Raw genomic sequence first — 24,171 nt, forward strand, 5'->3', positions numbered from 1 at the left:
CAGCAGGGTTTCAGGGAGAGAACAGGGAGAGGAAGAGGAGGAGGAAGAGTTATAAATGGATCACAGTCATAGAAAAGTAACAAAACATGAAAAGGGGGAAGACTCGTGGTGATCGGAAGATAGAAGCAGGGAGGAGCCATCACTGTCATCATCATTACCTTCATCATCCATCATCAATATCCTCAATGGTGTTCTCATAATCATCATCATCATTTCCATCAGTTTGATCATCATTATTTTGTTGTTATCACCATCTTCCTCCTCCTGCCTGGTTTCTATGCCCCGATCACCACCGCCCTAGTCACAGGCTCGTCACCCGCTGCATCTGTCCGTCGTCTCCCTCAGAGGCGGGCTCTGCTGAGTACACTGCCTCTCCATTGGACGCCAGCGGCGGCGGCTGGTAGAAGGTCTGCAGGTGATTGGGCCGAGGGCCCAGCGGGGGTCGCCCCAGGCTGTAGGGAAGTTCCAGGGAGGGCCGCTGGGGTTGGCCAGTGGGGCTGACCTCTTCTGGACCTTCAGGGCTGCTGTCGGGGTACGAGAGGGTCGGAGGGGAAGTGCGGGTATAGAAGCGAGGGGGGGAGCTGCTTCGGCTGTACACCTGGGGGGAGTGACGCGAGTAGAGATTGTTTGGAGGAGAGTTAGTGTCTCGAGGAGCAAAGATATTGGTTGGGGGAGAGCTTCGAGGGAAGATGCTGAGTGGCGGCGAGCGGCGGTCTCCAGGGTAGAGCGGGGAGGGGTTTGAATCTCGGGCGTAGATAGGTGAGGAGTCAGGGTCAAGATCGAGGTCAGGGGTCAAAGGCAGAGCAAAGCTGTCAGAATCCTCTCGTTCGCCATGGTACCGAAGAGATCCTCTTTTCCTCGAGTCGAGACCTCCATCTTTGCTCTCAAACAGGAAGGATTCCTCCCTGTCTATATCCATGCCTCCCCTCCACACATCCAGTGCTCTATCCTTCTGTTTCTCATTCTCTCGTTCAATCCCTGCCCTCCATCCATCTCTGTCCTTCAAAAACAAGGATTCATCTTTCTCCCTCTCCTTCCCGCTTCTCCATCCGTCAACCCCAAAATCTTGCTTCTGAGTTATAAAAGTCTCTTCCTGCTCTGTCTCCGCTCCTCCCCGCCACACCTCCATCCTTCCACCTCTCTTCTCCAGCAGATGAGCTTCCTCCCTCCCTCTCTCCATTCCACCTCTCCATTCGTCCATGTCTCCATCTCTCTTCTGAGAGGTATAAGACTCCTCCCTCCCTCTCTCGGTTCCTCCCCTCCATTCGTCCATCATTCCGTCTCTTTTTAAGAGAAATGTCTCGTCCTTCTCTCTGTCCTGGCCACCTCTCCATGTCTCTATGCCTGCCTCCCTCTGTTTCATCAGCAGTGGCTCCTCCAGAGCCTTGTATAAGGGCTCAGATTCCTGTGGGGGAGGGGGAGGAGGAGGCGGGAGGGGCCTGTCCCGGTAACGATCCCTGTCTCTCTCCCTGTCTCTGTCCGTCCCTCCGTTTGAATCCACTGTGTTGCGGTGGCGGGACAGAGTGCCAGGGGTGCGGCTGAGGGTGGAGTAGGGCCGAGCCTGAACATCAGGGGGGCGAGCTTGCTGCCTGTCCTGGAGCCCGCGGCGACCCAGAGTGCCTTGCAGCTGCGACCTGTCCCCATCTTTAAGCAGCTCACGGGACTCCGAATCTCCAGGAACACGTGAGTGTGACCAGCCATCTAAGCGTGGCGTCGTGGCGTGATCTTGTCCACGTGTCTCAGCGTCTTGTGTGTGGTGCCTCGTGTGCGCCCATCCCTCTTGTGCGTTGTGCCGTGTGTTTGGCTGCATGGTGGCAGCCCAGCCCTCTTGAGGTGGCTGCGCGTGCCGAGTTAAAGTGGCAGTGTGAGTCAGAGCCGTCCTGTCGTGGTGGTGAGGCCTCGCCAGGCTTCCGTAGCGCTCAGGAGGAACAGGCATGGGAACTGAGGGCCTCAGGTTGCTCTGCACCAGCTCTGAGATGATCATCTTTTCCAGCGCTGCTGCATCAGACAGGTTACGACGCATTCCAGCACCGCTGCCCAGATCTGTGGCCCCATGAGGGGTGAGGAGGGCTGGGGAGATGTCATCCCCTCCTATCCCAACTCCTCCCTCCCTCAGAAGGTCAGTGCTGCCCACCACTCCAGCTCGGGACCCGGGCGTGGTTCCCAGACCGTGCAAGGTGAAGGTGTTGGGCGTGTAGCCTCCGTTGAGACACACACTGTCCAACCCGCAGGACTCCTGGCTCTGGGACACATTAACCTCTGTTGGAAGAAACAAGAAGATGCCAATTACCAAACAGGAATAAAAGATTGACATAATGAGATTTACACAAATGAACGTATGAATGAATGAGCAGAGTTTAGGGTTCATGTGCCAACTGAGGGTGTGGCTTCACCAAGAAGATTTGGATATTAACAATATACTTTGATGAAATGTTCGGTTATGTAGCCACATGGAAGAGATGTATGTTATGTGTTCATGGTCTATGAATAATTACTGTGTGCAAACATTGCACAGATAGTCTATGAACTGAAGCACAGTGCACGAGGAAGTGGCGCTCAATGATTCGAGTGAGCACAATAAAGGAGAGCTCATACTCTGCTTGTTTCTGAAGGTTCCTACAGGTCCATGTTAAGACAGAGAGACAGAGAGGGAGAAAAACATTTAAAAGACAAACATTTCAAAAACTAAAAACAGAACATCACAAAAACATTTGAGGAGCTTTTAATTCGAAACATTCATAATGTACACAAACAGAAAAGTGACATATCGTACTGGGCAAAAGTCTAAGGCCACTTAGAGAAAAATCAGGCAGTAGGGCCCGATCAATAAATCATCCGCCTGATATTATTGCCCAATAATATCTATGTGTCCTGCTCTATATACATGGTCACACATCTGAAATAACCACATTTAAGGGATCCTATTTTTTCATGTAACGAAAAATCTGCTGACATATCGTTATTGGATTTTTAAAACTCGAAAATATCGCCCTCAAAAATCCAGTATAGGTCAGGCTCTATTCAACAAGCAAAACACAAACAAGTAGACAAAGTCAAAAGAGGAAAGTTGTCAAAACTGTTTCAAAATGGATGTCAAAATTGAACACTTATTAAACGTCCTTGTAAATTGATGCTTCTTTCAATCAGGAAACTGGAGGGATTGACTGCTGGATATTCATTTTTGAATGAATTTCTCTGTAACTTTGTTGCTACAAGCTGTTTTATAAGCTAATAAACTCATTTTTAAGACATTTTTCAGTGTAGCATAAGACTTTTGCACTGTAGTAAGTAAAAGGACAGTGAGCACACATAAGTAAAAGGACAGTAAAAGAAACCAACATGAAGAGGGAGAGGAAGTAAGCTGTGTCGAAAATGTAGACACAAAATCAGGACGAGTCACAGAAAGTTGTGATGAAATGTACCTGTGGAGGTGAAGGGCTGAGTGTATCCCTGGGCCAGCATCGTGTCATACGGTGAGGCTCCGGCATGAGTCTGCAACACTGGATTAGTAAGGAAATGGTTCCCCAAAGCAGCTGAGGATGGACAGCGAGAGAGTGAGAGAGGGAGAAAAAAATTAATGCAACATTCTTTAACAACAGAGGAGGCCAAGCTGAGATTTAAAAGAAAAAAAGAAAAACAGTAACCTCTACCTCGGTTAAGAGTAGGGGTGTTATTAACGTCTGCAGCGATGAAAGACGATTCAGTTTGCCTGCGAACAGTGTCGTTCCACATCCTCCTGATGCGACTCTGGGACAGAAATATTCCACTCAGGGTCAAAACTGACTCAGACACAGAGGGAAAGAAAGACAAAGAGGTACAGTGTATTGTAATCTACCTGTCTGTTAGCAGTAGCTCTCCGACTCTGGCTGCTGGTGTAGCGGCTGTTGGACCGCAGGGCAGCACCCTTCACCGAGTCCGGAGAGCTGGAAGAGGACGTGGCGCAGCATTGTGAGAGACGCAGGCATCGGCCGTAGTCCTTCTGACCCTACACACAATATTTAAACAAATCTGTTTAGTCACAAAATGATGCCGTTACAGACAGATTCTCGCAGTTACATAATGGCACATTAACACAGAGACGGACCTTTCTGGCGAGGGTGCAGTGCAGTATGGTGATGAGGAGGCCCTGGGCGGTGTTGAGGGAGGAGAAGAGGTAAGCCAGGAGGAGAGACGGAGCAGACAGGAACATCAGGCCTGAGGACCAGGTGACGCTCTGCAGGAAGAGCAGCATCAGGGAGCCCACCGCCCACGCCCTGGAGACACCAGAGGAGGAGGGACACGGGATGAATCGCGTTTCATTTTCATTCTAACAAGCAAGAGTTCACTCACCTAAATCTGTTCGAATGCTTTTCCAATTTGATTTTTTCAGGTCCCTGTGCTTAAAATAGCACAGAGAAGGTTTAACTGTGCTCCTACTTTACAGCTCAACCGTGGACAAAAAGAGAGCTGGGGCGAGTGCAACTAATATTAATGTCTAGCAAGTTCAAAGAGGACCTGCACACTCCCACTTCTATCAGAACGCCACCATCCTCAAGCTCCCCAGAGCTTAAATAGACCCTGAAAAACTACAAGTAAAGGAGCATTCTGACAAATGTTGGTGTGCAACCACATTTTTTTATTTGCCAGACATTACTAACACACACCCTTGCTCTCTCTGCAGTATTTCCCCTCTATTTTTCATTTATACAGCATTGGTAAAGGTTTGACCTTTACATAGACTATATAGACTCCTGTAGTGTATTGTGTTCTGTATCTTGAAACCATTCAAAATGCTGCAGATTAACAAAATGCTTTACTAAGACTAAGACAAAAGAATGACCATGTTACATCTGTTTCATGTGATTTACAGTGGCTCCCTGTCTCAGCTAGGGTGAGCCTTAAATATTTTAATTAACTACAAATCTCTAAATGGACTAGCTTCTTCATAGATAACAGACTGCCTCCAGCTCAAGAGACAACTCATTTTCAAACTCATTTTTATAGTTTTCTTTTCATTTTTCATTTTTAAAATATGACATCCATTAAAATAACTTAATAAAATTACAAATGCAACAGGGAGGTAGGGAAAACATAAGTAAAGTTTGTTTTTATCAATCCAGGTCCTTTTTGAGTTCATAAATCCAACTTTACTGTCTTTTTCCAATGACTATATGATTGGAGCCAAAGCTACTGAAACACAATGAGCTCTTCACATAATCACCCACAACGGATCAGCGTGAGACACTATACTTACCTCAGGTTGTCATGGCGACTGGAGTCTGGCTTCAAAGCAGCAGTGCTGTGCATCTTATGTAAGGTCATCACCAAGACAACCAGGTTCAACTGAGGCCAAAAAGAACAAACACTGTTTAATATCTATTCATTAATAATGACTCGATGTGACGTTATCACACTCTGATAATTAGAAATATATGTAAATATGCACCGTAATGACGACAGCAACAGGTCCAAGGAAACTCCAGATGAAGTAATTGTCTGTTCGCAGCCAGCATCTACACACACACAAACACACAAACAAATCACAGTAAAATAAGTCAGTCTGGGAGTTGACACAAGACTATTCAGATGTAGGAAAGTAACTGTTCCCATTCAAAACCAAGTCAACTTACGCAGTTTTTGAGCCATAGCCTCTGAAGTCTATGGCTGCGGACACGGCCACCACCAGCCCGGGAATGGAGTAGCCACACAGGTAGAAATACTTCCTCCTGGAGTTACGGCCCTCAAATACCTCACGCTGCAGCAAGTACAGTTCCACCCCCTCCAGACACAACCAGCAAAACACAGAGAGCAGCGAGAAGTGCAGCAGGCCCGCGATGATGGAGCACACAACCTGGACATTTGGATAGAGAAGGAGGAATATTTCAAGAAATGCTTTAAAATACAACAGTAAGTACTAAAATGTCCATCCACTCAGCTACTCCTCTATTCTGGTTTTGTCCAATATCAAAGCACTCACTGTGTATTGAGTCTTGTTGGCACCCACAAGGAAGAGCAGTTCAGTGATGAGCAGGTTGGCCCACAGGTTGCAGTGGATGGTGCTGTGGTCTGTGTGCCAGGGCGCCCCCTGGCAGCACAGGGTGGTGAGGCAGGTGGCCAAACACACCAGTGCCACAGAGATGCCAACCCAGGACACCACATAGACGAGAAGCTCTTCTACGCCGACCCCGAACTGGTAAAGAGAATCAGATAGGAAGGTAAGCGCATTTATTACCTGATCATCAAGAGAGCACATATGAATGTGGGAACATGTGCTGACGCAGGTTTGTGAGCGCGTGTGGCATGCTCGTGTGTCTTTGCCTCTGGTTGCGTGTCCCTGTGTGTTACGCAACATCTATTCAAATGAATAAAATCACACCCAACAAAGAGAACATCTTGCAGAGAAATGCTTAATTCAATTTCATGGCCTGCAGCTTTTATCACCCCCTCTCTCTTACAGCTACGACCCACAATTATCACCCCCTGTGCTTGATTTTTAAACAACATTTTGAAGAGCACGGTGGGGGTGAAGTCCAACTGTGCTGCAGCAAGTGGGTGCATGAGGGTGGAGTCAGGAAGCCTTTGGTGGTCGGATTTATTGAAGTTTCAGCTTGGCACCTGGCCATCTAAAAAGGAAACTACAGCACCACTAATGTTTAACACAAGCCTTTAAAATTCTTAATCCTTGTCCTTCTGTACTGTATGAGAGAAGGCAAAAAACACGCACACTGTAGCCTTAAAGAATTTAACACCGTCACATGTTACTTTTGTGGTGTGTGTTACTTACAGCGGGTTGCTGATACGTCATGAGGACAGCATAGCTGGACAGGTGGTTGCAGGCGCAGGTAGTGTGTGTGTTGTTGGTGTGTAACAGGCGGCAGCCCTGTGTAGACCACCTGCCACTCCCAGAAACCCCTGATGCGTTCCAGAAAGAGCAGTTGGGGCCAAAGTGGTTCTCCAGCTGTGGAGACAAGCACACCGAAACACATATTAGTGCCTATGAAGAATATTTACACCAGATTCTGCACAAGGTTAGGAATTTGCTCATTCTGAACATTAACTTGTGAGGTGAACAGATTTCCAAACAGACCTGCAGGTGCCTGAGAGTGAAGACCACCGGCTCGGAGAGGTACACTCTGTTGGATCCTCTGTGCACAGAGGCGGAGATGACGTGGGAGTTGACCACCAGGCTCTTACGCCTGGGCTCGGACCCCTGGCCCAGCCCCAGCCCCAGCCGCAGAGTCGAGTTCTGGGTGGTCAGGAAGGAGCCCAGGTTCTTATAGAGAGTGAGGACCAGCTTCACCTGGCCTGCAGAGGAAACCACAGAGGGGAAGGAGACATAGTGAAGAGAGACAGAAAAAATGTCTGTGTATTTCCACCATTTTTTCTGTACTTGATTTATCACATTCAAGATGAGGCCGTTAGACTTTCATCTTATATTTTATAATGTGGGTGTAATGGGGTTTTGATATGTGGAGGAAAACTCTCCCACAACCCGTTGCTTGTCCTACCTATGGTTTACTACCCCAGGCAACATGCTTTATAATACTGAGCTTTCACTGTACAAAACGATTGATGATTAGTTCTGTTGTGTGCCACGGACCGTTGTTGCTGTACTGTTGCAGAGCCAGTGCTGATATCTGTAAGATGCTGTCGCTGTCGTAGGAGTGAGGGAACGTCAGGTCCTGTATTTCTGCCTCTGTATTTAGCACATACACCTCCAGATCTGCGCACACACAGTAACACACACACACACAAAAGCTTAGAAGAACTGGCAAGTTCCACAACGTGTAGGGCAAAACAAGAAAAAGAAAGGCGACGTACCAACATTTGGTGCCCTGTCACTGAAACGGCCTTCATAGAGATTGTTAGCCAATAGAAATGCTCCTTTCTCCACTGCATCTAACAGCAGTGACGCTGAGCGGGACTGGTCAACACTGCTCATATCAGCCCAGGACACCAGAGCCTCAGGACCCAACAGGTTATCAACTGTCTGAACGACCGCCTGACAGAGAGAAAGACAGAGATGTTTTATTCCGTGGTATCTATCTATCTATCTATCTATCTATCTATCTATCTATCTATCTATCTATCTATCTACCTATCTATCTACCTATCTATCTATCTATCTATCTATCTACCTATCTATCTATCTATCTATCTATCTATCTATCTGGCTGTCTTACCTGAACATAAGCTCTACATGTGCGTTCCCTCTTCTGCAGCTGAAAAGAAGAAAAACATCTATTGTTAGAATCATCATCGCTGACATTTCCTCTTTCATTTCCAGGAAAGGTCAAGTACACATCCACACTGACAACAGGAAAAATGTACCTTGTTGTAATTGCGTGCTGCTGACTCTTTATTGGCTGGTCTCAAAGCCTGGAGCTGTGAGTCCAGGATGTCCAATAGCTGCTCAATTAGCCGGACGGACATGCTGACATCACCGGCATAGATCCGCCCCCGGGTCAGGTTGACCAACTCCCCGGCGATGTTGGCCGCGTTCTCTCCGCTCTTAATCTGAAGTGAGGCGGGGGTGTTTATAATGTCAAATATTTTGACATTTACGAGAGCACTGCTTGTTGACTGGCTTCAGGGCATTTGCACAGTGTGCGTGTGTGTGTGTGTGTGTGTGTGTGTGTGTGTGTGTGTGTGAATGTGTGACTAACCTTCTGTGCAATTTGGCTGACCCAGGGAGAGGTGCAGTTGGAAAGGTCAGGCCCTCTGGAGCTCCAACCCACTGGAGACTGCATGCACTGATAGGAAGCTATACCTGCAGAGACAGACAGGGTGACACAGACAATCAGAAAGAGAAAGGACAGCTCGTGTCTTACAGGACCTGAGGTGGTTTGCCACTCCTGTTTCTTTTTGCACACTGTCCAGCATCTGCACTGCCCTTTTTTTTAAACTTTTTTTTTTTTGACAATTTCTAGTAGCAGATTCGAACAATCAAATGCATTGTTTAGAACTGCGGCTTGATTAAATGATTGATTAACATGAGAGACAAGGCAGTCAATCAAATCTGACTGAAGTTTATTTGAATATATGTATGAAATAAACTAAAAATGTTCCTAAAAACATGGGCAAAATGTGTGTCTGTTGGAGTTCGCAGAGGGACTCCATAATAAAACATGTCCAAACTACTCAACATGAATAGGACGAGGCAAAATGTACCACAGGCTTATCTACATAATCTACATACACAGCTTTTCCTCAGAGGGAGCGCTGGGCTGAAGACAGCTGCACAGCCCACTTTGTCTTAACACTATAACCTCTTTCTTCTTCTCTCTCATCTGTAGTTCAAAGAGAGGACATCGGACTACATTTCAAAGGGAAACAAGATCTAGACACACACATGCAAATACCACGCACACACACAAACGCTACACCTACCCAGTGACCCTTTAGGGCAGGGCCTCTCCACTGTCTCTCCCTTCAGGGTGGGTGGCCACTGAACTCCTCGTGCCACCCGGCCCTCACATCCGCCCACCTGACCGGGGCTCCCGGGAGCCAAGGGGACACGCAGAGGTGGACGTGGCGTCAGAGGGACCATAGCTGTGATTGGCCGCTGGTCAAAGGGTCCTCGGTTGATGACGCCAATTGGGTGAGAGGCCGACGGCCGCACTGGGGTCAGCGCGACAGTGGCTGTGTAGGAGCGGACGGTCGTCATCAGAGAGGAGAGGGGACCTGGAGGGACGGAAACACTGTTCATTCTCTAGTTACATCACATATGTGCAAATACACAAGTGCACCTGTGCCACAAACCTTTAGTGGGTGGTGGCGGTGTAAACTGTAGTGGGTATCTCAGCACGTAGTAGTTATTCCACACATACAGCTGGTTGTCTCTGGGGTTGTAGTCTATGGAGGAGATGTACTGGTAAGGGTTGGGGAATGGTATTTGAACGGGCAGCTCCTGTCCACGGCTGGTGTCGTAGGCGTAAACCACCATGTCACTGCCGACTCGGCCCTCCGCCTGTCCCTCATCGTCCTGGAAGACGGAGCGCACGGCGTAGAGCACGCCACAGGCCATGAAGGCGTTGCTCGCCCCACGCTTGTCAAAGCCGGTGGCCCACGTTCCCTCGAAGCGCAGGGTGTACGGGTTCACCTGCAGGACAAAAAGGAAGATGAGAGAACTCAGCTATAAAACCCTACTTCTACTTCCTTCTTTTTTCTTTCCAGTCATCGATCTGTTTTCATTCCTCCTACTGCACCTGGCTGACTACAATGCGTCCATTATTGGCTTCAGTAGAGTAGATCACCCAAAGGCCGTTCTCGTCCACCGCCAGATCGATGTCTGACTTCCCTCCCCAGCGGTAAGGCGAGGTGTCGTGGTAGTTGGCATTGACCACCACTGCCTCGCCGCTCTTGATGCGTGTCCGCAGGTCATACTTGACCAGGTTGCGCGTTCGCTCCTTGTTATAAAACACAGCTCCGTCATACACCACAAAGCCCGTGCCGTCCACACGGCTAGGCAACCTAAGACAGAGAAAGAGGAAAAATGTGTGGTGTACATGTAAATGTACGACTTATATATGGATGTAATTCATGTTCAATTACAAAAAGAGAGTTGAAGGCCTGAAAACCTACAGGAAACACATGAACACACAATCTTTTTCTTTTTATGTTACAACAATTTTGGTTATTTCACGTGAAAGTTTGTGTTTTCATCTGCGCTTCTCTCACAGGTTTTACGTGGGCGGGGCTCAGTTTGAAAAAGGTGATGTCACATACATGACAGTTCTGGGATTGCTGGCTCATGCCAGGCCACTGTTTGTGTAATATTCATAAATATAACCTAAGGATGATTGTTTTTCAGAAAGATTTCAGTCCTGGTTGAAGTGGCAACACCTTTGGTAACATTAAGAATGTTTTAATAGTACAACAGCCCGAGAGTTTCAGTAGAAATAAATGAATAAATCTGAATCTGGAAAGGCACTTTGAAGAGTTACATATAGTTTCATGTGAATCCCTTTAATTTTGTTTAAAGCCAGAGTGAGAATGACGGACTCCGCCACCGACAATGCAAATTACTATATAGAGAGGTTACAAATGACTGTTAACACATTTAATGTATATAGCAGAAGGCAGGTTTAATATGATGAACATCTTGTTGCTTGCTTAGTAATAGACACTTAATGTTACAGAGATACACTTAACATTTGAAACCAAGTTTTCAAGGAGTCTCATTTAGAAAGTAAATGTTTGTCTATTCCAATTTTGAATTGATTGAACGTGAAATTAGCCCCGAAGAGCTGGCATTTGCTATTTATATCAATTAATTATTTTGTTTGTTTGGATGAATTCATTAATCATTTAATCTATACATTTTCAAAAAAACAACAAAAGAAATGCCAGTTTTCAGAGCCCAAGGTCACATCTTTAAACTGCTTGTTTGGTCTGTGTTTTGACTATTTTAGCAATACATACAGCGCACGCAGACATCACTCACTTGTAGGTGGTGGTGACTCTGTTCTGGCGGTAGTCGTCCCAGGAGGCGTACTCATACAGCACCTCTGTCCTATATGGTGTCCAGGGCATGACGTACAGCCTGTCACCTGCCTGCAGGGGGTCCTTGCACCACGCCCCCGACTGATGCTCCGCCTCCAGGAGAGAGGAGGCCGGCTGGATGCTGAGCAGGGAGCCGGGACACACGAAAACTGGAAAACGGGAGTTAGGAGGAGTAGACAGCAGGATGTGAGAAAGAAGAGAAAGAGGAAGGGAGGTGAGGGAGAAAAAAAGAGTGGAGATAGTGAAGGCAGGTGCAGGGCGAAAATGGATCAATGCATGAAAAATGGATTGAATTAGATGCATTTGATGCAGCAAGAAGAAAAAAGAATGAAGAGAAAAAGAGAAAGGGATTTAAAACACCTGTGCTGATCTCGAGAGGCAAGCAACAGAAGAGACGTAAAAGTGTTGAAAATCACACACTGTTAGTGTGTGTGTGGTGAGTAATACAACAGGGACACTGCAATGAAAGGTGTGTGTATATTTATGTGCTTTGTGTGTGCATGCGTGTGTGTGTGTGGGTGTGGGTTAGTGCAAAAAGAGTGAAAAAGAGTGTGAGGTAGAATCAGGGACGCAGAGGGCGGGGCTAAATTTTGCCTTGAAGTGAATGAGAGGGCAGGTTAGTTTACGCCGAGCACAACAATTGGTCCACCCACATGTCAATAACTGTAATGGACACATATGTATACTGTACAGTCTCACACTGGCATGCAAATAGGCATGCACACACACTCACACACATAAGCAGTGCTTGGTAAGCACACATCCAGACGGATATATAATCACACACATTTGGTCTTATTTTTCCTATGAAGATAAATAAGGGGCTCTTCCTATAAGGGAAGAAAAGGGAAAATAAGCATGAAGAGGATGATCAGACAAGAAGGAAGGGTTGGCAGGAAGAAAGATAGAAAGAAAGAAAGAAAGAAAAAAAAAGAAAGTTTGTGTGTGAAAAGGAAATAGAGCAGAGAGAGCAAAGAAGGCTGTTTATGTTTGGGTGAGCAGTTGTGTTTATGTTTGTGTGTGCACCGAGCGAGAGAGATAAGAGACAGAGAGATCAACCAGGAGCAAGAGAGGAAGAACAGAGGAAGAAACTGGAGAGAGAAAGATAGCAAGGAAAACTAGAAGAGAAGAGAAACTAGGTGCAGAACCTGGATAAAATTGGATAAAAGGAAGGGTTTCCATACAACAATAGATGGATAAAATGGGGGGGGGGGTGGAATAAATAACCGAGTAGGAAATGAAAAAAGGGGGGCAACATCCAGCATGACTACGAAACAACGTCCTAGGGTAGGAGGAAGAGAGAAATGGCAGGAGAGAGGAAGATAAGGAGAGAAAAGAGGGGGGGTCGGGGGCAAGGAGAGATCAAGATGCTACAATGTATTGTCTTTACCTTTTTGGTCCACTTCTACTCAAGCATAGGAAAAAAAAAAGAGGGAGAGAAAGAAAGAGAAGTCAGAGGGTGAAAGAAGGGAAGTAAAGAGAAGCAAGAAAGCAAGCAAGAGAGAAAGAAAGAAAGAAAGAAAGAAAGAAAGAAAGAAAGAAAGAAAGAAAGAAAGAAAGAAAGAAAGAAAGAGAGAAAGAAAGAAAGAGAGAATTGCACAGATGAAGACTTTGGAACTCATTCTCGCCACAAACATTATAGTTCACATAAAAGAAAGAAGAAGCACAAGAGACCCAGCATACTCCCCTCCTATCCTCTCCCCCCCCTACCGCCCCCCTACCCCCCCCCCCCTTCCCTCCCTCCACCTCCCCCGATCTCTCCTTCCCTCAATCAGGCTCCTGTGGAGAAAAGAGAGCGACTCCTGTGGCGTGAATCTGAAAAAGAAAACACACACGCATGCACGCGCAAGTGCACACGTGCACTCTCGCACACACACACACACACACACACACACACACACACATACACACACCCACAGACAACAGTATGCAAATACCCTACTGTTTCCCTCTCTGTACTTTCTCCATCCAACTTTCTTTTAGTATTTCACACATACACACACACAAAAACACACACACACTCCCTGAGAAAAAAAAATTCTATCCATCAATCTCTCAGGGATACAGTCGACATCAAGGGTTATAAAAACAAAAACACCTTAAACCTAAAATGTAGCTGACAAAAATAGGTTAAATCTCTGTGTTTTGCATGCACATGCACATATGTGCGTGTAATCATGTTTGTGTGTGTATGTATGTGTGTGTATATGTGTTTATATACTGTATATGCATACTTACTGTAAGGGACGCACTCATACTGGATTTCCAGGTACTTGTATGTTCCAGGACAGGGGTCTGGGAAGACGTCGACCCCTGCAACCACCACACACTGGGTCCTGTTGTTACACCTGGAGGACAGCAGATGGATGGATCGGTGAAAGCGATGATAGAATGAGAAAACAAAGAATAGAAGGAGAGTGATTAACAGACAGGAAAGGGGAAACAAAGGACACTCCATTTGTCTACTCTCCCTCTCCCTCTCGCTGAATATTGATCAGTTCTTCTAGGAAAACACTGCTGAGTACACAGCTAATGGTGCAGCCAGGCACTCAGACTCAGCTGGACAGATTACTGCACTTGCACGTACACATGACTTACAACACAAGCATTGGCTTTGTCTAACGTTTCCTCTGACATGAATCCACATGTGTGTACAGCAGTGCACGAAACAGTAGATGCTCTCATTGATTGGTTTAACTGCTTCCAAAATGTTTGCACATACTCAAATCACACAAGAATGACATTACAAGTTACGTCTTTGCTGTATAGTTTAAGCTAAGTTTAACACAGTATGCAGTCAGCAAGACGTATCACCCAGGACATACACACCTCTGGGCCATAATCTTGAGTGCATCTGGGAGGTAACACTGTGTGTTCTCCATCTGGAAGGGGTCTGCATCACAGATCTTGTCATCAGTGCGTCCGTAGTTGGCAGTCTCCACCATAACCACGTCACTTCCTGGGCAGCGCAGCTCTATGGGGTAACCCTCGCATGCCAGCTCCCTGCGCAGCAGCCCGAACGGCATGGCGGCCCGGGACATTGCTGCTCGTGAGGGGTGGTGGTTGGGAAGAAGGGGGGGGGTTAAATGGTGGTGGTAGGAAGAATAGAAGAAAGCAAAAATAATAATTTTTTAAGAACAATTAGCATTGACTTTGTAAATCAGCTGCAATGACCAGTTTGATCATTCAAGTTTAATCATAGTGATGTTCTGTAAACAGCAGATTAATTTGGTCATTGTCTCTTTTATCTCTTTGTAAGAAGAAGGGGATAATGTGAACGTAGCTGCCCGTATAAAGAGCTAAAGGGGAAAGCTAGCAATTATTGCATTACACTTCCATAAAGTTGGGGGACTCACAGGAGACAGATTTTAAACAAGACTGAGAGTCTGCATCCAAGATTGCAGCTCTGTGAGTACTTAGTCATGAATGGTACTTTGAACTAAATGATAACATGTCAGCATGCTAATATGCTCACAATGACAATGCCAACATGCTGAGACGCTTCATTGAAAACCACAAATGTCAACCTCATTGTGGCACTAGAGGTAAAGTCAGAGGACCACCAAAGTCAGTAGGATTCATCCTCTGGGGATCATGAAGTACAATTTCCCCCTGGGGATCAATGAAGTATTTCTGATTCTGATTCTGATGAAGGTCTTCACAAAAGTTCAAGGCAATCCATCCGTTAGTTGTTGATTTGTTTCAGTCAGGACCAAAATGGTAGCCCGGCCGACCAACATTTCCACCCATAAAACCGCTAACATGGCTAAAAACAGTCAACATGGAAGATATCTGGGCTTTTAGTTACAGATTTGTAGTCTAAAAGCCTAAATTGAGATAACCCTGATGACATCATCGAGGTTATTTTTTCAGACTAAGGAAAGATCCCTCCAAAGCGACAGAGAACAACCCTTTTCACAGGTTGAGTGGTACTCACAATGCTGATCACACATATATGTAAAATGGAAGCGTTCCACTTTAAATGCCTTTTGTAGGGATTTAATCAGCCATGCAATATCATGGACAGGTATGTTGACATACACTCTTATAATTCCACGATTACAACAAATGTCATGTAAACACCATACTCCATCTATCACCATACTAATCATGCCCATACGTGTATATAGTTAACACATATTTTGGCACTGTGAGCTCCTCACGTGTTATCAAATTAAATCTTTAAACTGCTCATGTGTGTGAAAGCTTACACTGGAAGGATTCCCAGATGCAGTGTGTGATTGTTGACATAAATCACACTGCACCTCCACTGTGACACCTACATGTGATGTGATGCGTGGGCACTTCACAATATGTCGTGTTTTAAGTCAGTGGGGAGGATACAGTATATAGTACTGGCTGTCTGAGGCTTGGTAAACACAATCTGACACGTATAAGATTATATTTTATTTCTCACTGTGTCACATCTCTCTGTAGTGTAAACTCACCTGACTGCCATATTAATCCGTGTAAACCAGGGTTACTGAAGAAAATCACATTACCATTACCTTAATCCTGCTGTTCACATCAGCTTGAGTGTCATGAACACACAACTTTTTTTTTTCATATCAGGATTAATCCCACATTTGAAGCGAACACGTTGGTGTGATCACGATGCTACCGGTGTACTGTAACTGTCTGTGGTGCTGAATGACTGATTGTTTATTAACTAGGAGCTACAGGCGGCTTCTAAAACGCTCCCTTTGGCCATCAGCACACTTCATATGTTTTGGTAAGCCTTTGTTCATGTAGGTCACAGACTTTTTCAGCCAAGATGACTTTGCCTTTCTTTAGAGGCAGTGGGCCAGAGTTCCACTTTTCATGGCGACTTTCACTTGCAAAACAATGACTTATATTTGAGTCACACAAATCTACGCAGCACTACACAACATAATCTATTTCCTCCTTTTAAAGTTTCTGTGATTCATTCTGCTGATTTCTGTTGTCAGGATCAACTCCTCAAACATGATAGCGCATTACCTTGGCCGGAGGGGGCGACGTGAGCCAGAGCGAGCACACACACCCCCAGGAACCACAGTGACACAGCCATGCTGGGCAGGAAGAGTTAGGACGTCACACCACCAGCCGCGTTAGGAGAGCCTAGGGAGGAAGCAGTGGAAGTGTGAGATTTAGAGTGAAGAGCTGCACCCTCTCCTTGTGTGCAGATCAGTGTGTGTGTGTGTGTGTGTGTGTGTGTGTGTTGGATGGTCTATAACACACATTGACAATGAAAGAGTACACGTGAGAAAACACAGCAGTGTGGGAAGAGGACAGAATAATAGAGAGATGGACCGAGAAACAAAGATAACAATTGAGCAATCGTTGCAGCGAAAAGTCCCTCAATCTGCTGTTACCATGGTGATAGCACAGTGCAGTCTGAGGGAGCGAGAGAGAGAGAGGAGATATGCTGGGAGTGTGTATCTGTGTGTGTTTGTGAGTGAAAGCGCACGCGTGTGAGGATGTGTTTTAAGTCCGTAATTAGCTGGGAGCAACAGTGGCCACTGACCCATAAAAGAGTCTTAATCTTTCTATCCTCACACTCACACACACACACAGACAGACAGACAGACAGACAGACAGACAGACAGACAGACAGAGAGCTGGGCTCAGCTTAGGCCACTTTTCAGTAATCCTAAATAAATGATGTCGTGGAGACGATCTCTTCCCCAGCACGGGTAACAAGATAAACAGCTGACTGAAGGCACAGGTGATCAGAGGGCGACGCTGCACTGTGGAGGTTTACGAGGGAACATACGGGACGCAGGCGAGCGAGCTACAAGAGAACAACAGTAATATGACTCCTTAATATAGACTGAACTCTTGGCCCTGGACAGAAGGGAGGATGGAGGCTGAACTGCATCATGCACGGCATTACGATATTTTTTTTCCTGCTTAGCATTCCAATCTGCTGCTGCAGTGTGTACTCAGTATCTAGTATGATGGTCTCCAGAGTGTGTGTGTGTGTGTGTGTGTGTGTGTCAGGGCACACGTGTGTATGTGTATGTGCATATACATATGTGTGCTTGCGTGTGTTTATTTGCAACTCATCTTTCTCTCTGTCTTCTTGTTAGGTAATGATGGCAGACAGATTTAGGTCACTCCTCAACAAATGTCCAACATGGATTCAAAGACTTGTGCTTGCACAGGGCACGCACACACACACACACACACACGCACGCACGCACGCACACACACACACACACACACACACACACATAAGAAAGAAAAGAGAGACCTCTGCCTTCTTTAAGTCCACTGAACCAACAAGACTGTAATAAAGGCCCCAGGACCACCGTGACACACACACACACACACACACACACACACACACACACACACACACACACACACACACACTAAACATAGTACATAAAAGAGTCAACAGAATGAGACCTTTCTGTTTTTCATTGCTCACACACACACCGACACACACGCACACACATACACAATACGTCTCATCTCATCCAAAACCCTTATGGCAGCATGTTCTTTTGCTTGCAACCCCCATCTCTCTCTCTCTCTCTCTCTCTCTCTCTCTCTCTCTCTCTCTCTCTCACACACACACACACACACACACACACACCCTTAAGTGTTGATGCAGAGTAAGTAGAGCAAGGACACTGATGGGCCTTGACAAAGCCACACACCCAGTCCCCCTGTTCGCAGCACCATGCTCCCAGCCCGCAACCAAAATCCAGCCCCGGGCCACCGGCCGGCCTACTTGGAGGAGCAGCAGTCTATAAGTGAGAGTGTGTGAGTAGTGGGCCTGCAGTGCAATAAATTACACACAGGCATTAATGTACATACACGCACAACCATGCGCACATACAGTATACACATGAGCTGCATTCATCTGCATGTATCTAACTGGGCTAGGGAGTCAAAAACAACAGAAAATGTATTTGTATCTATTTTGATAATCAAGTTAACCTCTTAACATATAGTGTTTCCCTTTTATGTCCCGTTCAGTAGATTTAAGGTTGTTAAAATCACCAACCTGCCATAAAGTGAAATATTCAAACACAAGACTCCATCTTTTTCATGGCTACAACATCTACAGTAATCAAATGGGAATATTCCAGATGTTTTGTGCACCATTTCAGCCTGACATATTTGGGATCTTTGGAAACTTTGGGATCTCCGCTAGAATTTAAAATAAAGTTTGTGTGGGTTTTGAACAGTCTGGCTTCACAACATGAGCTTGTAATGACAGACACCAGGCTACTTTAGAGGGTTAAGTACGCTATGAAGGAGGATTGGCGAATATTTGCTATTTGGTCAGACAAAACAAGCAATTTCACCTTAGGCTCCGGGATATTTTCACTGTTTCACTTCTGACATGTTTTAAAATAAACATTGAAACCAGTTAATCAAAAAAGAATCAGTAATGAAAATATTGCCAGCCCTAAATGGCAAAAACGGCAAACATGAGTCTGCCAAACAACTCCTGTGTGGTCTGGATGTTCAAAAATGTAAGCAATAAATAAAGACAGAAAATTGACTAACTCACTGCTGTGGGAAGCGAATGATACCTGAAAGCTATTAAAGTCAGCCTGTTGGAAATCATTTAAACCGATGTGAAATCGCACCAGGTACAAAGATTCACACTGTTAGAGGTGGAGGCCATAAAATCAACAGAGAGAGAGAGAGAGAGAGAGAGAGTAACCTCCCCCTCTTTTGGCCAGAGAGCTATCAGTGCCTGAGGGTAGATTGCTACGAAGCACAAAGTGACAAAACAGCCTTGTAGTTTTACGTTCCTAATGGAAGAATGACTGTGTGTGTGTGTGTGTGTGTGTGTGTGTGTGTGTGTGTGTGAGTGATGGAAAGAGAGAGAGAGAGAGAGAGAGAGAGAGAGTGCAATCAAGAGATGAGGGAGAGGTGGAGAGATCAGACTTCTGACAGGACAGCGAGAGCAAAAGCTTTATTGGCTGAAACACTTTTTTAATAACCACGGTGTCAAAAGTTTTCTCGTCGCTGTCGATAATATTTAAGGCTTAAGAAAGGATTTTAGAAACACACAACAGTGCCCTCTGTGACTGCGAGCCCGTTTCAGACCATTGACCTCTACAGCTCCCGGAGGGCTGAGGCCTGCATGCCGCAGTCAAAGCCACTTACAGGGGTTTAGAGCCTGTATGTTTGTCTGGTCGATGCGAGACTCTGGGGAATGGAGGTGTCGCCCTCTGTCAATCATTTGCTTGTTGCAGGCAGGAAACACAGGCGACGCTCAGGGCCAAGTTCAAAGCATGAGGACCTGCACTGCATGTTGAACACTCCTGAGAGCGTTAGGGTTTATACTGTATGAAGGAAATGGGAGTAAATTGCTTGTAGATATAAACAGAACGTGTTTTGAAAGTCATTTTCAAAGTCATCCACTGTTTTTTATGATGTTAGCCATCAGTTTTCACACACAGCCCTCTACTAAAATACCAAACTGAATAAATATCTGTGATACTAGCACATATAAAGATAGATAATGACATATATACATATATATAGAGATATATACATACATTGCATTTGGCAGACAGAGATGGTTTGTGAGAGGGTTTTGCGTGAGACGTCATTTGATTTTCTTTCACCTAAAGAATTGAGCCTCTTCTAAAGACTGTGGGAAGGTTGATTAAACATTGATAAGTTTCCTAACATATTCATCAAAACCGTAATCCTGCCCTCAGCACACGCTCTCCGTGTTAAAAGCACACAGAGTCTTGGCTCCCTGTATGCACTTTCTCTGTATATGACAGTGGTGGGGGAAGTATTTAGATCCTTTACTTAGGTAAAAGTACTAATACCACACTGTAAAAACACTCTGTTACAAGTAAAAGTCCTGTTTTGAAGATGTTACTTTAGTAAAATTATGTAAGTATTATCAGGAAAATGTAGTTGAAGTATTAAAAGTAAAAGTATGCAGAAAGATGTCCCCTGTGACTATTCTACTATTATATATTATATCAGTAGATTATTATTACTCATGCTTTCATGTAAAAGCAGGATTCTACTGTTCGAGTTAGTTGAGGTGGAGCTGACTTTTAAATTGTTTGTGTCAGACTGCAACTAATGATTTCATTATGTATTAATCTGCCACTTATTTTCTCCATTAATTGATTGATTGTTTGGTTTGTAAAAATTCAGAAAATAGTGAGAAATACCGTCACAATTACCCAGAGCCCAAAGTGACACCATCACGATGCTTGTTTTTTTTTCCAACCAACAGTCCAAACCTCAAAACAAATTCAAATTCTTAAAATAATTAAAAGGAAAAGCAGCGAATCTGAAATGACAGAAAATGACTTGGCAACTATTTTGAAAGTCCACTAATCGTTTCAGCTGTGCAGTTTATTTTATAACAAACGAAACTATGACGACCTGATCATGTGGGCCGCGGCTGCCTCTCCCTCTGGTGCGTGAGAGGTCCGTGTTGTTGACTGCGTGGTTGCAGGAGAGGCTGCTCTGACAGACAGTGTGTAAAACGCATAATTGTGAATTGTTAATAACTATTAGATATAAATGATCCTGGCCACTCAAATGAATGCAAAACAGTAGTATATATACAGACTGGCTTTCTCTCAGCACCCCCAACTGGGTCTGACTTCCAGCGTCCCCTGCTCCCCTCAAGACCGCGGGGGCTCCCTTCTCAGCGGGACTCCAGTGTGAGTGACGGGGGACAAAATCCACAGCAAAAAAAAAAAGTAAAGTTGATCCGAAGCGAATATGGAGCAACATCAGTGTGTGAAGAAAACAGTCCAGATGTGCCTTGTTAGGTTACGGTAAGGTCCCGCCCAGTCAGAGGTGGGCGGGACCTTACAGGGCACATCTGGACTGATGTGAGAGATGAGAGAGAATCCCACGTGAACGACTTGCGAGAGGTCACGTGAGGATTTAAATCCTGTGGATTATAGCACCACATCCATCCATCGTAAAGGCGTCCATGTTTGTTCGGTTTGCAGGCGCTTCTTCTGTATTGTGTGCCAGACATATCGAAGCTTTCAGGTGAATCACATTTTGTCCTAAATACCACTTGGATGTTGACTGTAACTGTAATGATTAGGCAATCGAGAATCTGCAACTATTTTGATAATAATTAGTCATTTTTTAAAGCAAGAATTGCCCACGCCTGCTGGTTTCAGCTTCTCAAATGTTGCTTTTCTTTGTTGTACATGACAGTAAAATTATAATGTTGAAAACAAAACAAGACATCTGAAGACATCACCTTGGGCTGCAGGGAAGTATGACAGGCACCTTTCACTATTTTCTGACATTTCATAGACAGAATTAATTATTAATTAATCGTTAGTGGCAGCCTGTTGTTGTCGAGGGCTTGGACTTCATTTGATTTGGAGGATTTGTTAACAGGTCAGAAACTCATAATTACGATAAAGCTTTTGGACCTGAACGTGGCATTAGCCCTTTGTTTGCTGGAGCGAGGTGCAGGTCTGCAGGGGTCCACCGTGTTAAATGTAAGACTTTTTAGGACCTTTTTAACACCACATAGCAATTTAATCATTACCTGTTTCAGGATCAAAATATGAAAGTATGATGGGAAAACCAGTAGAGACGTTAGGACCAATAAGTATTTATCATTATCCGTTTTTTCAGTACTACATTCCTACTGTAGCTGGCAGTAGTGAAGGTCTGATGGTGCTGAATGAACTGCCTCCTCCAGCACAATCCCACCTTTTGTTTAAAGGTGCAATGTTTCCTGACAGCCTGCAATTTGAATTTTATAACTAACATTACTGTCTACGGTAAGAGAAAATATTTATGCTTTCTAAGGCTTTTTCTTTTTGAGGAAGCCAAATTCAACCCTTTTCAATACCTGCAGATACCCTGGTTTGATAGTAGACGTCCCCTTGTTGTTGTTGCTCCCTTTCCTGTCGACTGTAAACTAACTTAGTTAACATTGTTTGTCATCATCATTGTCGTTATTTCTCATTGAACTGCCATGGAGTGATGTGGTATTTGTACTTACTACAACATTTAACTATCAAGTATTATTTTCTGTCATCTGTGACAGTCATCAGGTATAAAGAGAAGTGCAAATTATAAATGAGTTGAGTCTCTGCTCCTCGTTCACATGGAGAGGCTCGTTAACTAGAACCAGACACTAGAAACCTTCCTAGAGTTGCAATCAAGTGACTAAAAGTTTGTGTTTTTAGTATGAAATGACTTGTCTTGTGTTGACCGTTCAAGCCTCATATTGGCTTCAGCTGAACTTTACAATGCATGTTGGCACAGAACGAGGACTGTAGATATTGTTTCCCATCTCTTACATTGGAGTGTATCTCTCTCTGTATCTGTTTTTTTGCATATCGAGCGGGGAAGTGAGATCCGATCACAAGTGGTCATTCAAGATGCATGTGGAGACGCATGTTACTGCCAGGTGTGTACAGACGCACCTGGAGCTGTCCACTTGTGATCGGATCACCCAGGACGCATGTTAATACCAGGTATGTAATGGAACAGGCTCTAAGTGTAGTAGGTTGTTGTGGGCAACTCTGCAAATCAAAGAGCAGAACTGCTTTATAGAAATATTGGATTTTTGTATTATTTTTGCATAACTGTGATGATGAACCTTATTTGTTGAGTATTTCATTCACTGGATCAACTGAAAACATATACCCCTGTCTGATTATTTTATCCATAAACGGTACCGTGATATAAAATTGCGATTGTTCACCTGGCCTTCTCCTACACAGGAGGAACAATTACAGCAGCTAATAACTCTTCTAAGGCACATCTGGGCCTGTAAGTATTGTGATACTCTAAGACAGATTGGAAAAAAGTTGATTCATTCTTTCCAATATCACACTGTGTTGCTGCGATTAAGCCTCACTCACTGCTCGACGTTTTCACAGTAAAACAGCAGGGAAATGTTCCAGGTCAAAAAGATATTTCTAGTTCCTGGAAAATGTAAACTCTGATATGTGAAGTGACCGGGAATTAGTCATAACAGATTGCTAATGTTGAACACATGATACATCTACAGTTACTGTATATATGAACAGTCATGGCGAGTTGGAGAATTTAGCTCCAAAGTGGTACGTACGTGAGCTGTTCCTGCTCTTACTGCATTGTCTTAGTGGAAGTATAACATGAGAAACCTTCATGTTTTTACGTTTATGACGTTAACATTCAGAAAAGTACAAACGTGGCTTTCGAGCAACCTCGTGCATCAGATGTAATCTCCAGCTTTTACTTATTTCATAGTGCTTTTCCATCAGATAAAGCTCAGCAAGACCTGAACGGTTATGTGCAAAACACATTTGAACAAACCTCTGCTCGGTCTGTCCTGTCCTGCCTCATGGTACTAAATGTGATTTGTGTGTCAGCACAACCTGTTACTTTAACAGGAGCTTCAACACATCACCAAGACCAAACTGCTAAGACAAAATGTCATGGCTACAACAACTACCTCTGCTTCCTCTGAAATCACTGGCGAACGTGTGACAGAGCAGAGCCGAGTGCATCCAGTAGCTTTTGTTTGCAGGAAGGCCGAGCAGGCTGGATAAGAGGTTTGGGAAATGTGACGACATGTGCCGTGAGATTCTGCAACAACGTGGATAAGATGGAGGCTATCCCTTGAATGTCTCTGTAGATTTAAACCACAAACATGGGATTTTAAGATTTTATTCATCAATGTGATGAACTGCCTTGATTGGTCTGGACGAACCAACGGTAAAAATTTCT

At 44.8% G+C, this 24,171-nt stretch overlaps 1 protein-coding gene across 1 annotated transcript; it reads right to left on the minus strand.

Annotated features, from left to right (window-relative positions):
• Window positions 1–301: 301 nt before the first annotated feature.
• LOC139307089 (adhesion G protein-coupled receptor L1-like) lies at window positions 302–16,534 on the minus strand. Its single transcript, XM_070930972.1, has 25 exons — window positions 16,465–16,534; window positions 14,314–14,527; window positions 13,723–13,832; window positions 12,875–12,889; window positions 11,426–11,633; window positions 10,188–10,452; window positions 9,742–10,081; window positions 9,370–9,663; window positions 8,646–8,749; window positions 8,311–8,496; window positions 8,163–8,201; window positions 7,801–7,981; window positions 7,580–7,702; window positions 7,067–7,284; window positions 6,764–6,937; window positions 5,957–6,169; window positions 5,610–5,830; window positions 5,426–5,492; window positions 5,234–5,322; window positions 4,085–4,253; window positions 3,836–3,985; window positions 3,651–3,747; window positions 3,423–3,533; window positions 2,596–2,616; window positions 302–2,259 (listed from the first exon to the last, which is right to left on the minus strand). Exons 1-25 carry the CDS (start codon window positions 16,532–16,534, stop codon window positions 302–304), a joined length of 5,637 nt encoding a protein of 1,878 aa, XP_070787073.1.
• Window positions 16,535–24,171: the final 7,637 nt, after the last annotated feature.

Source organism: Enoplosus armatus (genome assembly GCF_043641665.1).
Source record: "Enoplosus armatus isolate fEnoArm2 chromosome 2 unlocalized genomic scaffold, fEnoArm2.hap1 SUPER_2_unloc_1, whole genome shotgun sequence".
Lineage (NCBI taxonomy): Eukaryota > Metazoa > Chordata > Actinopteri > Centrarchiformes > Enoplosidae > Enoplosus > Enoplosus armatus.

Bases quoted from the DNA above. Each gene is read 5' to 3' on its own strand.
- LOC139307089 (XM_070930972.1), bottom strand. From the start codon at position 16,534: ATGGCTGTGTCACTGTGGTTCCTGGGGGTGTGTGTGCTCGCTCTGGCT. The intron at 7,703-7,800 runs GTACGTCGCCTT...GTGTGTGCGCAG, and splicing joins TGACAGGGCACCAAATGTTG to ATCTGGAGGTGTATGTGCTA. The intron at 5,323-5,425 runs GTGCATATTTAC...TTTTGGCCTCAG, and splicing joins CTGTTGCTGTCGTCATTACG to TTGAACCTGGTTGTCTTGGT.